This window comes from Crocodylus siamensis, chromosome 14 (assembly GCF_052110815.1).
Source record: "Crocodylus siamensis isolate JL-2025a chromosome 14, ASM5211081v1, whole genome shotgun sequence".
Lineage (NCBI taxonomy): Eukaryota > Metazoa > Chordata > Crocodylia > Crocodylidae > Crocodylus > Crocodylus siamensis.
This window is the reverse complement of record NC_143408.1, coordinates 13,596,001-13,608,646: the sequence shown is the minus strand read 5'-3', so window position 1 is coordinate 13,608,646 and position 12,646 is coordinate 13,596,001. Positions and strand designations below refer to the sequence as shown.

At 48.4% G+C, this 12,646-nt stretch overlaps 1 protein-coding gene across 1 annotated transcript in view; it reads left to right on the top strand.

Annotated features, from left to right (window-relative positions):
• Positions 1-12,646, top strand: part of SLC37A2 (solute carrier family 37 member 2) — a 99,928-nt gene that overhangs the window by 44,399 nt on the left and 42,883 nt on the right. The window contains exons 6-7 of the mRNA XM_090027264.1: positions 1,500-1,576; positions 10,216-10,382. Coding sequence (XP_089883390.1) covers positions 1,500-1,576; positions 10,216-10,382 — 244 coding nt within the window. The remainder of the gene's footprint in view (positions 1-1,499; positions 1,577-10,215; positions 10,383-12,646) is intronic.

Sequence of the window (12,646 nt, the reverse complement as noted above, 5' to 3'; positions counted from 1 at the left end):
CACTGTCTCACTGTACAATTTTGGGCAAGTGACAAACCTCTCTTCCACCCCAATGTATGAGCCCCATGAAATAGGCAATATTATTGATTTTCAGTTTGTGCTTTTGAAAATTGTCACCTAAAATTTTATTTTTCAAGCCTGTATTTTAAATACTCCGATAAATGGTCCAACTTTTTTCAAAAGTGCTGGTCACTCAATGGCCCTGTCCAGACGAGAGTGGCTGTTCAGTATGTGGTGCTGCAGACACATCTGCAGCACCACATACGACACACCACACATTCAGCTGTTCTTTGCACTACAAGGGAGCAGCACAGGGGGTGGGGTGTTCTTCTGAGCCCTGGATATCCATGGGTCAGAAAAATCTGCGCAAAAAAAGGTAGAGTGGCTCATGTGGGGGCAGTGCACACCACTCAGAGCTGGAGCCTGGCTGGCTGGAGCCACACTCTAGCTGCCAGTTAGACTGCAAATGGCAGGATTGCTGATGCTGCTGCAGCTCCTGGAGGCCCCCAGTATCCCAGGTCAGGCTCCTGGGTCCAGCCTCCTCTACCCCACCTGGGGTAACTTGCCTCACACCAGAGGGTACGGGGCACAAGGTGAGCTGCTACTGGCTGTCTCCGGGGAACCAAACAGCTACACTCATGTTGAATTCCATAATGATTGCAGCTTCCTGGTCACTCCTTATGGAAGAAGGGTTCCTCTGGTAGCTTGATATTCCTTTGAGGTCTAAGTATCTGCCTTTGGCATTTTTTAAACCTTCTCCGAGTAGTTTGGGTGGGCTTGGAAATACACAAACAGCTATTGGACTGGGTGATGGAAATAGCTAAAGTGTTCCTGCATAGTGAGCTAGGAGTGGTGTGTGGCCTTTCTTGTGTACCACTTCTTCAGGACAGCTACACAAATTATAGTCTGGCAAGCAACCAAGGCTTTGGAGAGAGCTCATTGTGGGCCACAGAAAATGGACTTTTCCTATGATATGCAAGAGCACTTGCAAACTAGCAGAGTAAACTGGCACCTTCTCCTCCCTCCCCTAAACTTAAGCCTGCTATGGCTGCCTAGACTGCATCTGCATTGGGGTTGCTTGCATTTGGCAAGTGTGACCAAACTGCAAAAATTGCAACTCTGCTTCTGTGCTGGCCTAGTTTCTGCATTACTGCCACCTTAGAGTTAAGAGAGAATGGTAGTATAGTGAGGCCGTGAAGAAATTCTGTGTCTGAAAGCATGTCATTGGAGTAGAAGAGGGGGAAAGGGGGCATTCTAGATGCTGACTGGACTAAAGACTTTGGAATAAGAAGGGTAAAATACTGTTGCCTCAGATTTTGATTCAGGTAGTGAATGAGGTATACTAATAGCTTGTTACTAGAGAATGACTGAAGTTGCTTGAGACCTGGGATAAATGCCATACAGCACAGTGACAGTGCTTGTTTGTTTGTTTTTATTTTTCACAACTTGTTTATGCAGATGCTTTCCTGTACTCATGCTGTCTCCCTTCTTTCTGCTAGATCTGCAATGGCTTGGTGCAGACAACCGGTTGGCCATCTGTGGTAACGTGTGTCGGGAACTGGTTTGGAAAGGGGAAGTGAGTGTATTTCTTATCGCATGATCTCTGTTGCGGCTTTTGTCAAGTGCTTTTTGCTTAATCTCCTTTTTGGAGGTGCTTGATTTATACATTTTCTGTAGCAGGAAACTATGCTTTGTGCGGTAACCCCCAGGTTTGCCTTGATTTATGATTTACAGTGATGTCGCTGGGGCCTGGCCCAAAATGTATACAGCATCCTTAAACTAAATTTCCATCAGATGGGGGATTAGGAAGGCCCAGGATTTTAGCTTCTCTAAGGACAGAAGTACCATTACATAGGAAGCTGCTCTGAGCAGTTCTCCAGTAGTAAAGCCTGCATGCTGCACTCTGTTTCTGTTGCCTGAAGACCTCCTGTGAGTTAGGGCTTTGTGGCATAGACCTTGGTTTTCTAGCATGAGCTTGATGAGCCACTGCTATTGTTGAGTAGCAGGAAGTAACAGCCTTCCAACAGGCTGCATCTCTCAAATTATGTATGTTGTACGCTTGTCACCTGTTAAACAGGTGCATTTGGCACACCGATATCTCTTCAGTTCCCTGGGCCAAGTACTAGTTCTTCACTATCCACTGTCTTCACTGATCTTGTGTGATTCTTTACCCTAAACTTTCCTCCTCTTGTACGTGGCTGCAGATCTGTATCTCCTCAACTACTATATTTACTCAGATAGAAGATGACCCTGATTATAAGTTTACCCCCCTTATAATTAGATTCTGTATCTGGAAAAAATATAAATCTGTTATCATTTTCCAGATAGAATCTAGTTATTGAAGGTTTACCTTGAATTTTTCCCCTCCCCACTGCTACAGCAGAGAAAATAAAGCTGGGGGATCATATAGCTCTTTGCTCTCTGCTTCCCCACAACTTTTTCCCCTGGCAACCTCTCCCCTGTCCTTTATTGTCAGACTGTTTTCTCTGAGCACATGGAAGTGAGCAGCAAATTTGAAACAATAACTTTGAAATTAAACATGGCTGTAGCAATTTGCATACAGTACCCATGGACTTAGTTGATCCAGAATGTGGATTACCATTTTTTTTAAATGGCTGTAAGTTTTAACACAGGGGTTTCATAAATACACTTTTGAGTAGCACTTAAATCTAGTATAACTTTTTTTATATATATTTCGTTTCAAGGGCCAACTCAGTTTCAGATTCAACTGGCCAAACTCAGTTCCAACTTTCAACTGAGCAGAACTCAGTTGTTAAGTCTGTATGGCTCTACCCCTGGGTAGGTATCCTCCCTTCCAGGCTCATCAGTCTGGGGCTTCAGATACTTGCCAAATCTATGGCACGCATCCAACATGCAAGCCCCAGGCCCAGACGCCTTCCAGTTCAAATGCCCCTTAGTCTGTCTTGCTCCTAGCCGGAAGACTGGGGAGCAAGCCAGGGAGAAAGAGAGAGTGAGTGCAGTCAGTCCCCCATTACTACAGAATTGTGCAGCTGAGTTTCATCCATTTGGGAAAACTTGCAGGGGTCATTCTGCCAGGAATACAAGAGACAGGCCTCATTGTATATTTGATCTACATTTGATCTTAGCCAAAATGCCTGCATTTAATTTTTTTGTTTTGTTTTATTTCAAGGGCCAGATCAATTCTGAATTCTGTTGGGCAAAGGCCTATGGTCAAATTTCAGTTGAGCAGAGCTGAGTCATTTAAGTCCATGTAGCTCTACCACTGGGCAAGTATCTTTCTTCCTAGACTCATCAATCTGGGGCTGCAGATACTCCCCAAATCTGTGGCAGACATCCTATGTGCAAGCCCAGGGCCCACAGACCCTGGGATTTGGGTATCCCCTAGTCTTGCTTGCTCTTAGCCAAAAGGCCAGGGAGAAAGGCAGGGGGAAGGCAAAAAAGCAGTCCCCCATTGCCACAAAGTTGGGCAGACAAGTTTCCTGTTTTTGGGGAAACTCTCAAAGGTCAGTATGCCTGGAGTGCAAGGGAAAAGTCTCACTCTGGAAAAACTACCTCTTAGGCCAAGTTAGCCAAATCAGTTCTGAATTCTGTTGCCTGAGAAGAACTCAATCATTTAAGTCTGTGTCGCGCTACCACCAGCAAGTGTCCTTCTGCCCAGACTCTTCAGTCTGGGGCTTCACATGCTCCCAAATCCATGGCAAACATCTTAGTTCATAGTTCATAGTTAGTAGGGTTGGAAGGGACCCGAGCAGATCATCAAGTCTGACCCCCTGCCATGGCAGAAAAGAGTACTGGGGTCAAGCGACCCCAGCAAGGTGATTGTCTAGCCTTGTCTTAAAGACCCCCAGGGTAGGAGCCAACACCACTTCGCTTGGAAGTTGGTTCCAGATCCTAGCTGCCCTGACAGTGAAGTAGCGCCTCCTGATGTCTTAATCTGAATTTACGCTCTGCCAGCTTGTGACCGTTATTTCTAGTCACTCCTGGTAGTGCTCAAGGGAACAGAGACTCCCCCAGTGCCTGCTGGTCCCCTCTGACTAGTTTGTAACAGGCCACTAGATCCCCCCTCAGCCTTCTTTTGTGGAGGCTGAACAGGTTCAGGTCCCATAGTCTCTCCTCATAGGGCCTGCCCTGCTCCCCCCGATCATGAGAGTGGTCCTCCTCTGGACCCTCTCCATGTTGTCCACATCCCTCTTGAAGTGCGGTGCCCAGACAGAACTGGACGCAGTACTCTAGCTGCAGCCTGGCCAGTGCCGCATAGAGAGGGAGAATCGCCTCCTTGGACCTGCTTGAGATGCATCTGTGGATGCATGACAAAGTGTGGTTGGCCTTCCTGACTGCATCCCCACACTGCTGGCCCATGTTCACACTGGCATCAATGACAACTCCAAGATCCTCTTCTGCCTCTGCACTGACAAGAAGGGAGTTCCCCAGCCTGTAAGTATGGTGCTGGTTCTTCCTCCCCAGGTGCAGCACCTTGCACTTGTCAATGTTGAAACCCATCCTGTTCTCATCTGCCCACCCCTGTAACCTGTCTAGGTCTGATTGCAGCCTATTCCTCCCATCTAGCGTGCCCACGTCCCCCCACATCTTAGTGTCAAAGCAAATTTGGACAGGGTGCTTTTGACCCCCTTGTCCAAGTCACTGATGAAGATGTTGAACAGTGCAAGCCCGAGGACGGAGCCCTGCGGAACCCCACTGCCCACGTCCTTCCAGGATGAAAATGACCCATCCACCACCACTCTCCAGGTGCGGCCCTCCAGCCAGCTGGCGACCCATTTGACTGTATAGGTGTCAACACCACAGTCCCCCAGTTTTTTAACGAGAATGGGGTGAGAGACAGTGTCAAAGGCCTTCCTAAAGTCCAGAAAGACTATGTCCACTGCTACCCCTGCATCTAAGGATTTTGTGACTTTGGTCATAGAAAGCCACCAGGTTGATCTGACAGGACCTGCCTCTAATGAACCTGTGTTGGTTGCCCCTAAGCATAATCTCCCCTGTTGGCCCCTCGTGGACATGTGCCAGAATAATTCTCTCAAAAAGCTTATCCAGGATTGAGGTAAGACTAACTGGCCTATAGTTTCCCGGGTCCTCCTTCCTCCCTTTTTTTGAAAATGGGAACCATGTTGGCCCTCTTCCAGTCCTCTGGCACCACACCAGAGCACCATGAGTGCTCATAAAGCCGTGCCAGGGGTACCGCAATGACCTCCAGCTAGTTCCCTTGGCACTCTGGAGTGGAGATCGTCAGGACCAGCTGACTTAAATATGTCCAGTCCCTCCAGAATTTCCCTGACTAGATCCTCACTGACCCTTGGCCCAGGTGCGCCTCCCTTGGGCCTGATGGGGGCCCAGTGGGGGGGGATGATCCAGTCCCTGCTCGGGAAAATGGAGGCAAAGACGTCATTAAATAGGTTATCTTTGTCATCTGGTGTGACGACCAGAGTTCCTAGTATGTACAGGGGCCCCACGTTACCTGGTACCTTCTTTTGCTGCTCCCTATGTATTTAAAAAAGGACTTCTTGTCGTCCTTGATCCGGGTAGCTAGTCCCAGTTCCATCTCCGCCATGGCCTTCCTGACCACCCCTCTGCAGCCCCGAGCAACCACAGTATAGTCCTCCCTGGTGATGGCCCCTCCCTTCCATTGGGTGTAAGCCTCCCTTTTAGCTAGGAGACATTCTCGGATGCTTTTGATGAGCCATGTAGGCTTTTGTGCCCTCCTGCTTCCTTTGATCTGTGTTGGGATTACCTCCCCTTGGGCTTGGAGGATCATCTCCTTAAGAAGCAACTATTTTTCTTGGACACCCAACTCCTCTTCCCTCTGGGACCTCAGTGCCTCCCTGACTATTCTCCTTAGCTCATTGAAATCCACCCTCCTGAAGTCTAGAGCTGCTGCCTTGCTGCAGGCCTTTTGCCACCTTGTGCTGGATGGTAAATTCCAGCAGGTGATGATCACTGTCGCCCAGGTGGTCGAGCACCCGCAGCCCCCTCACCAGGTCGTCACCCATGGCCAGCACCATGTCCAACAAGGTGTCCCCCCTGGTGGGGCTGTGCACCTCCTGGGTTAGATGGAGGTCCTGTATTTTGGCTAGGAGCCTATGTGAGCGGTCAGACCTGGCTGACTGCTCTTCCCAGCAGATGTCCGGAAAGTTCAGGTCACCTGTGATGACCACGTCCTTTGACCTAACTACCTCCGTGAGCTGACTTAAGAATTCCTGGTCTAGCTCTTCCCCTTGGTGGGGTGGTCTGTAGTAGACCCCCACCATTAAGTCTCTTTCCCCTCCACTGCCTTGTATTCTAACCCAGAGCACTTCAGTGCAGGCCTCATGCCTGGAAGTTTTGGAGTTCAGATGCCCCCAAATCTTTCTTGCCCTTAGCACAAAGGCCAAAGGAGCAAGCTAGGGAAAATCCCCCATTTCCATAAAATAGGTATGTAGCTGAGATCCTTCCATTGGGAGGCTATAATAGACTCTTATAGGGGATTCTGTCTGCAGTGCATTGGATGGGTCTGCTACACAGTGCCGTTCAAGGTGATCTTGGCCAAAGGAACAGACCAGTGCAGCTCAGAATAAGAACTGTGCTTGATCTTGGCTGACAAGAGGCCAACTGGTACATGGTATTAGTCGAAAGACTCATGACTTAACACATATAGTTTAGTGGACTGGGCCTTACCATAATCAGCATAATTCAAGCCATGATGATCCATGACATTGCTCTCCCTTGTTGCCTTCTTTCTCAGACTGGCACATGTTTGCAGATGAGGCACAGAGCAACCTGATCCAGCTTCACCTAGTGGAGGCTGGGGCCACACTAATCATATGTGTCAGGCTGAGAGAGGAGATGACAGGGAGAGAATCTTGGATGCCTTTGTCTTGGATGAATTTGCTGAAAGGACAGAAAATGTGAGAAAAGACTGTGGCCTCAGACAGACAGAAACTGGCACTGTGGAACTTGTGCAATGGGTTGATGGGTGGGGCACATGACGCTCATGAGGGTGGTGTTGTTACTGGTGTTTTTGTATACTGCACTGGTCTTCCCCTCTGTGGCAAAGTGGGGTTCTCCCTGGCCAGCCACAGTGCTGGTTTCCCCACCTGCCTCTGGGCACACCACGCACCTCTGTCTCCTGCCATTCCTTGTTGTTACATAATTATGTTGTTAATTAGGTGGGAGGCTGCCCATTCTTGCCCCGATGTCAGGGGGCGCTATCTGTGGTTCTGTTCCTCCCCTATATGGCAGCCCAAGCCTTGCAGATGGTATCCAGATGACAATGCTCCTGGCTTGCAGCCGGACCGAGCTTAGCCCTTGTTGTCAGGCCTCAGACGCACACACATTCATATTGCCCTCCTCTCACTAGGGCCTCTCACGCTCCACCCCCTCTCACAGGGTGTCTTTCGTGCCTCAACAACTTGTACTGCCTTGCTCCCTCTGGGAGCAGGCCCCTTAGGTCACAGGCTTTAGCTAGCTCATACCTTGGGTGGCAGACGTACTCTTTTGGGCCTCTCCTGTGACCCTCACCAGGGTAGTGGCCGGCCAATTACCCGACTGGGTCTAAACTTGCCCTGGCTCCTTCTGGAGCAACTCTGTAACCTTACCCACATACATTCTGGACTCCCAGCCCTCTGGGTTTTCCCCCCTTTTACTGGCAGTTGGGGAGGACTCCAGAACAGCCTGCTGCTTGAAATAGTTGCAGGGAACCTGCTGCGGCACTTGGGACCACTTGTCTTAGTGGCTTGCCATGACTAGAGAAGAGTCTGCAGTGATAGGTATTGCACTTAGTGGGCACTAGCATATGACTTATTCTGATGGGTAGCACTAAGCTATCCTTGCACAATGGTGATGGGCATGTGGGTGCACAAACATGCAGGAAAGTGGGTGCTGGTGAGGATATTGTGATGGGAATGTGTATGATGTAACGGCAGTGATATGGTTTGGATTGTCAAGTGACCCATAGTAGCAACAGGACAGTTTGGTAAAGGTAGTGTGATTTATATAGATATATCTATGAAAATATATTTTTGCAAAAAAAAATGTGCATTGTACTTATACAGCACAGCTGGGAGATGTATGCACCACCTAATATGCACTTGTGGATCTGGGAACCGCTGTGGTTCTACAAGGTCTTGCAACAATTCTGGAACAAATACAAGCTGCAAAAAAAAGGCCCAATAAATAACCCTGAAAAGCCACCATAAGATACAGGAGGTGGTAAAAGCAAGGGACAGGATGTCAACCATGGATATGTTCCCTGGTGACAGCAGCAAGACTGTGTGGGGAGCGAGTCTTCCCACAGGATCTGGAGAAGGAACACAGAGACTTGAACTGGCAGGTAGCCCACGGTGCAGGCACTGAGAAATGGAGACGGGCAGGAAGGTACACCAAACTACCCCAGGCAAACCTGCCTCTGGAAAGCGGAAACAATTGACTACCTCCTCTGGTACTAACCGCATGCTAGGGAGGTGTGGAGGAGAGTAATCTTACTCCTCATGATGGTGGCCAGGGGTCAACACCCTGACCAGAAAGATGGCACTGTTTGGACAGCTAACCAAACAGCAAGGGATCCTGACAGCCTGCTTCAGCCTGTTCATCTCCTGCTTCAGAAACATCCTGTGGAAGTCTGGGAACCTGCTTATGTACAAACACACAAATCTGCCAGTTGAGGACTAGTGAGATGCAGTTATGCTACAAAAAGTCACAGGGAGGAGATGGCAGACAAGAAGACAAGAAACTGGCAGAGACTGTTTAAGAATAGAACCCCCAGAGAAGACATAGGAGGAGGAAGATGATGAGAACAGTGACAAAGAGGGGGTGGAGCAGCAAGGACAACAGGGGAGAAGGGAATGATGAAGACAATATGGACTGGGGATGGAAATGGAAGACTTGGGGCTGGAAAGGGAAGGGCGAAGTAGAGGGAACCAAGATGATTTGGCGTGATTGTAATGGATAAAAGATATGGATACATGGGTGCAGTTGTTGTAGGAGGACTTTGATGGTGTATGTGTGTTAGGAACTGTCAGTTGAACTGGACTGGTAATGAGACAGTGCTGCCAATATAGAGGGGTGTGTGTGCGTGTGTGTGTGTATATTTCCCTCCTTCCCTTAAAAAGTGTTTTATAGTCATAGTGTTGGCTGTTGGCAGTACTTCACAGTTGATTTCAATTGCTGAGCACATTCTGCTTTTGGCAGCAGTTTAATAATAGACAATGTATTTAGTGAGATTTCCTTGTATATGATTAGAAGACGAGGTGCCTTTTTCTGTCATGCCAATTGCCGGGGGAAAGCCTCATCTTGGAATTGAGTAAATATGGTATGCTTCCTGTATTCGCTGCTGTTGTCTATGTCCAGATCTTCCTTTTGCATGTTCCTTCTTTAAGTCCTGTCTGTTGCAGAGCACAACAGCAATCTGCTCATACAAAGCATAGCCCTATCCTTAAGGCCTTCTCGTTCATTTTGGGAACCAGTTATTTTAAATGATCCCTCTGGAATCTAAAACTCTGCCATCTAGCTACAGTCCAACCTGGGCATCATGGTTCTACTTGTCAGGCATCATCTTCTTGCATCTCCTCATTGCATCATTGTCCATACAGGCCTTCTTTACAGATGCTACTGCCTGTATGGCCTTCCTGTATGGTTGTTTCTCTAATTCAAATGAACAGACTTTGGTTGCTTTTTCTGCGATTATCATTTCAACTGTAACCCTGTATAAGAGCAGGGCTGCCTATATAAAATTGTTGATTAGGAGCTGCTGGCCCTTTACATCAGCTTTTTGGCAGTAGTGTGGGTAGACCTTCTTGTGTTGCTGTGTGCCCTTACATTGAAAGAGAGAGTGTGAGTAAAGGGCAGTTCCTAAATTCCATGAGTACTTTCTCATAGGCAAAAAAATATATGCAGCAACAATTCTCTCATAACCCTTCCTGGTTTAAGGCTTGCCTCAGTCCAGTTTCTGGTAAAAGGGAGCTCTTGCTGAGCTTTGCCAAATTCTTCTTCATCCGAGTCATGGATACAATATCTGCCCACACCCAGCGAGCCCAGAAAAACAAAAGCAAGGTCTGCAAGGAATCCTGTCAAATACAGCTCTGCTGCCAGAGTGCTGGCATGATCTAGGGATAGAAGGAATAGTAGGATGTTGACAACCAACAGGAAAGAGGCAACTATCTTAGCCATTAACGTCTCCCCAAACAGTCAGTGCCATTGATAACACTAAAACTACTGAACAAATGGTTTTGTTCTTCCTTTAATCAGGAGAGGTCTGATCATGGGCATCTGGAATTCTCATACATCTGTGGGGAATATCCTGGGGTCCTTGATTGCTGGAGTGTGGGTCACATCAGATTGGGGCCTATCATTCATTGTACCCGGAATCATCATAACAGCCATGGGAGTCATCTGCTTCTTCTTCCTCATTGAATGTGAGTGTGATTTTTCTAGACCGGGGGCAGGCAATTTTGGGTGGAGGGCCACTTGATGAGGTTTGGTGAGCTTTTGAGGGCCACATGTGTAGTTCTGCCCCTTGACAGTTGTCCTACCCCCTAGTCGCCATCTTGGGACTGGACATCCCATCTCTAACCCCTGATGTTTGCCACTGGAAGTCCCTCCCCTGGCTCCCCCCACCTCCACACTTCCCTCATGGTGCAACAGCAGGCTGGGGCGCTGGTGCCCGGCTCCAGCCAGTGCTGCACATCTCAGCGAGGAGCACAGCTCCCTGCTGGGCCGTCCATCACTGTGTGGCACGGGAGGGAAGCTCACTAGGGCAGGGAAGGCAGTCGGCTCCAGCGCCTGGGGCTTCCCTTCTGTGCTGTGCAAGTGCGCAGAAGCACTGGCAATACAGATGGCCCAGTGGAGGGCTCCGCTTTTGGCTGTGATATGCAGTTCTGCCACTGCTCCCTTCCAGACTGTGCGCCATGGGGGAAGTGTTGGAGGGTTCCCCACACCTCCTCCCACCATTTCTCACACCCATGCACTGCCCACCCAGGCTCTGCACTGTTGCTGCCCTCCCCTTGGGCGCGGGCTCTGCACTGCTGCCAGTCCCAGCCCCACACTCCAGCGTCCCACGCAGCTGCAGCCCCACCCTCGTTACTTCCCTACCTGCTGCCTGGAGTGAGCGGAGCATAGGGAAGCCAAGTAGGAGCCCCCGGAGTGGCTGCAGCAGCGGTAGCAGTTGCCCCATGGGGAAGCTGCTGCTGGCTGGGCTGGGCCCTTTGGCCCACAAGGTTTGGAGTAAGGCACAATAGGGTACGTTGGGGGGAGGAAGGGGCTGTATGTGGGACAGTTCCACCTGTCTCGCAGGCCTCTTTCTGGGAGATGCCTTGTGGATTGGACCAAGAAGGACTGCAGCACCCACCAGGTCTCCTGCTACTTTAGGCTGATTAGAGAGCCTTAATGAAGGCAGGAGAACTCATGTGCTGCTGCCTTCCCAGTCTGGCTATGTAGCCAGTGGGATAAACTGAAGCAGCAGATATCTATTTGGAGGAGCCATGAAGTGTAATTGAAAGAGATTAACATGGAGATAAAGCACAGGAAATTAAAAATAACTGTATTGACTCCCCAAACAGTTGCAACTGGTTCACCATCTACCATTCACAGGCAGAGCTAGAGACCTAGTATCCCGATTCAGTAAGTCTTCTATTAATCTGACCAGAGTCAGAAAAAATAAAAGATTGCCTCTAACTCTTCAGTGCTGCTCAGTTCAAATCAGAAGCCTGGTTAGAGAGAAGAGTCCTGAAGTGCTTCAGGGCAGGAAAGAGCACTATTTATTTTAAGACTGGGTTGTTCAAAGATAAATTTTGGTCAGTCATGTCCAACTCCCCTTTCAATTGAGGAAGGTTTTTCATGGCCCCTTTGTGCCTCTTCTAAAGCACTTCCTGCGGGAAACACATGGCAATAGTTCAGTGGTTTTCAACCAGTGGTTTTGGGGTGTCACCAAAAAAGTTTGTGGAGGGGTGGCCTGACACTAAAAAGGCTGAGTACAACTGAACTAGAAAATGTTTGGCAGAATACAAGGCAGCATTGGACTTTATAGACTAGATTAATTCAAAGATTCCTGTGTTTTTTGTAAGCATCAGTCTATTTAATCAGGTACATCAGAGTGCTAGTAAATAGAGTGGAAGATCAGCTGGGACTGCTGTGCCCGCGGTCTGGGTGTTCTTGTAAATCCCATGAGATGCACATCTGTATCTGAATTCCTTGTTGTGTGGAGTACACCAATCCTTAGTCTGAGGGCTTGTTGGAAACAACAGACTGCTTTTGCCACCTAGTGGTAAAAAATTATTTACCTGTTTAGCTTAACCGGCCTCTTGCTCTCTAAACCTGATATGAGTTGTCTCTGCTTTTAGCCAGCAGTTAAGATGGGGATGAACTTACTGCTTTTTGTCTCTCATCAATGTTCTTTTATTGCATATAAATCTGGTTCTGCTGGGCACACAGGTAGGCCTAAATCATATTTTTCTGACAAGCCAAGGCCAACTCCATTCTTCCATTCTTTGCAGTTGGATAATGAAAATAAAATGAGCCATTTAGAAGCATTTGTACCTTCTAGTCCAGCATTTCTCAACCTGCGGGTTGTGACCCAAAAGTGTGTCGCAAGAATATATGAAAGGGTTGCAAACCAACTTTAAAAATGGATTCTCCTTTGAAGGAGAAAAACAGGGAAGCTGTTGCTTTTCCCTTGCATGCT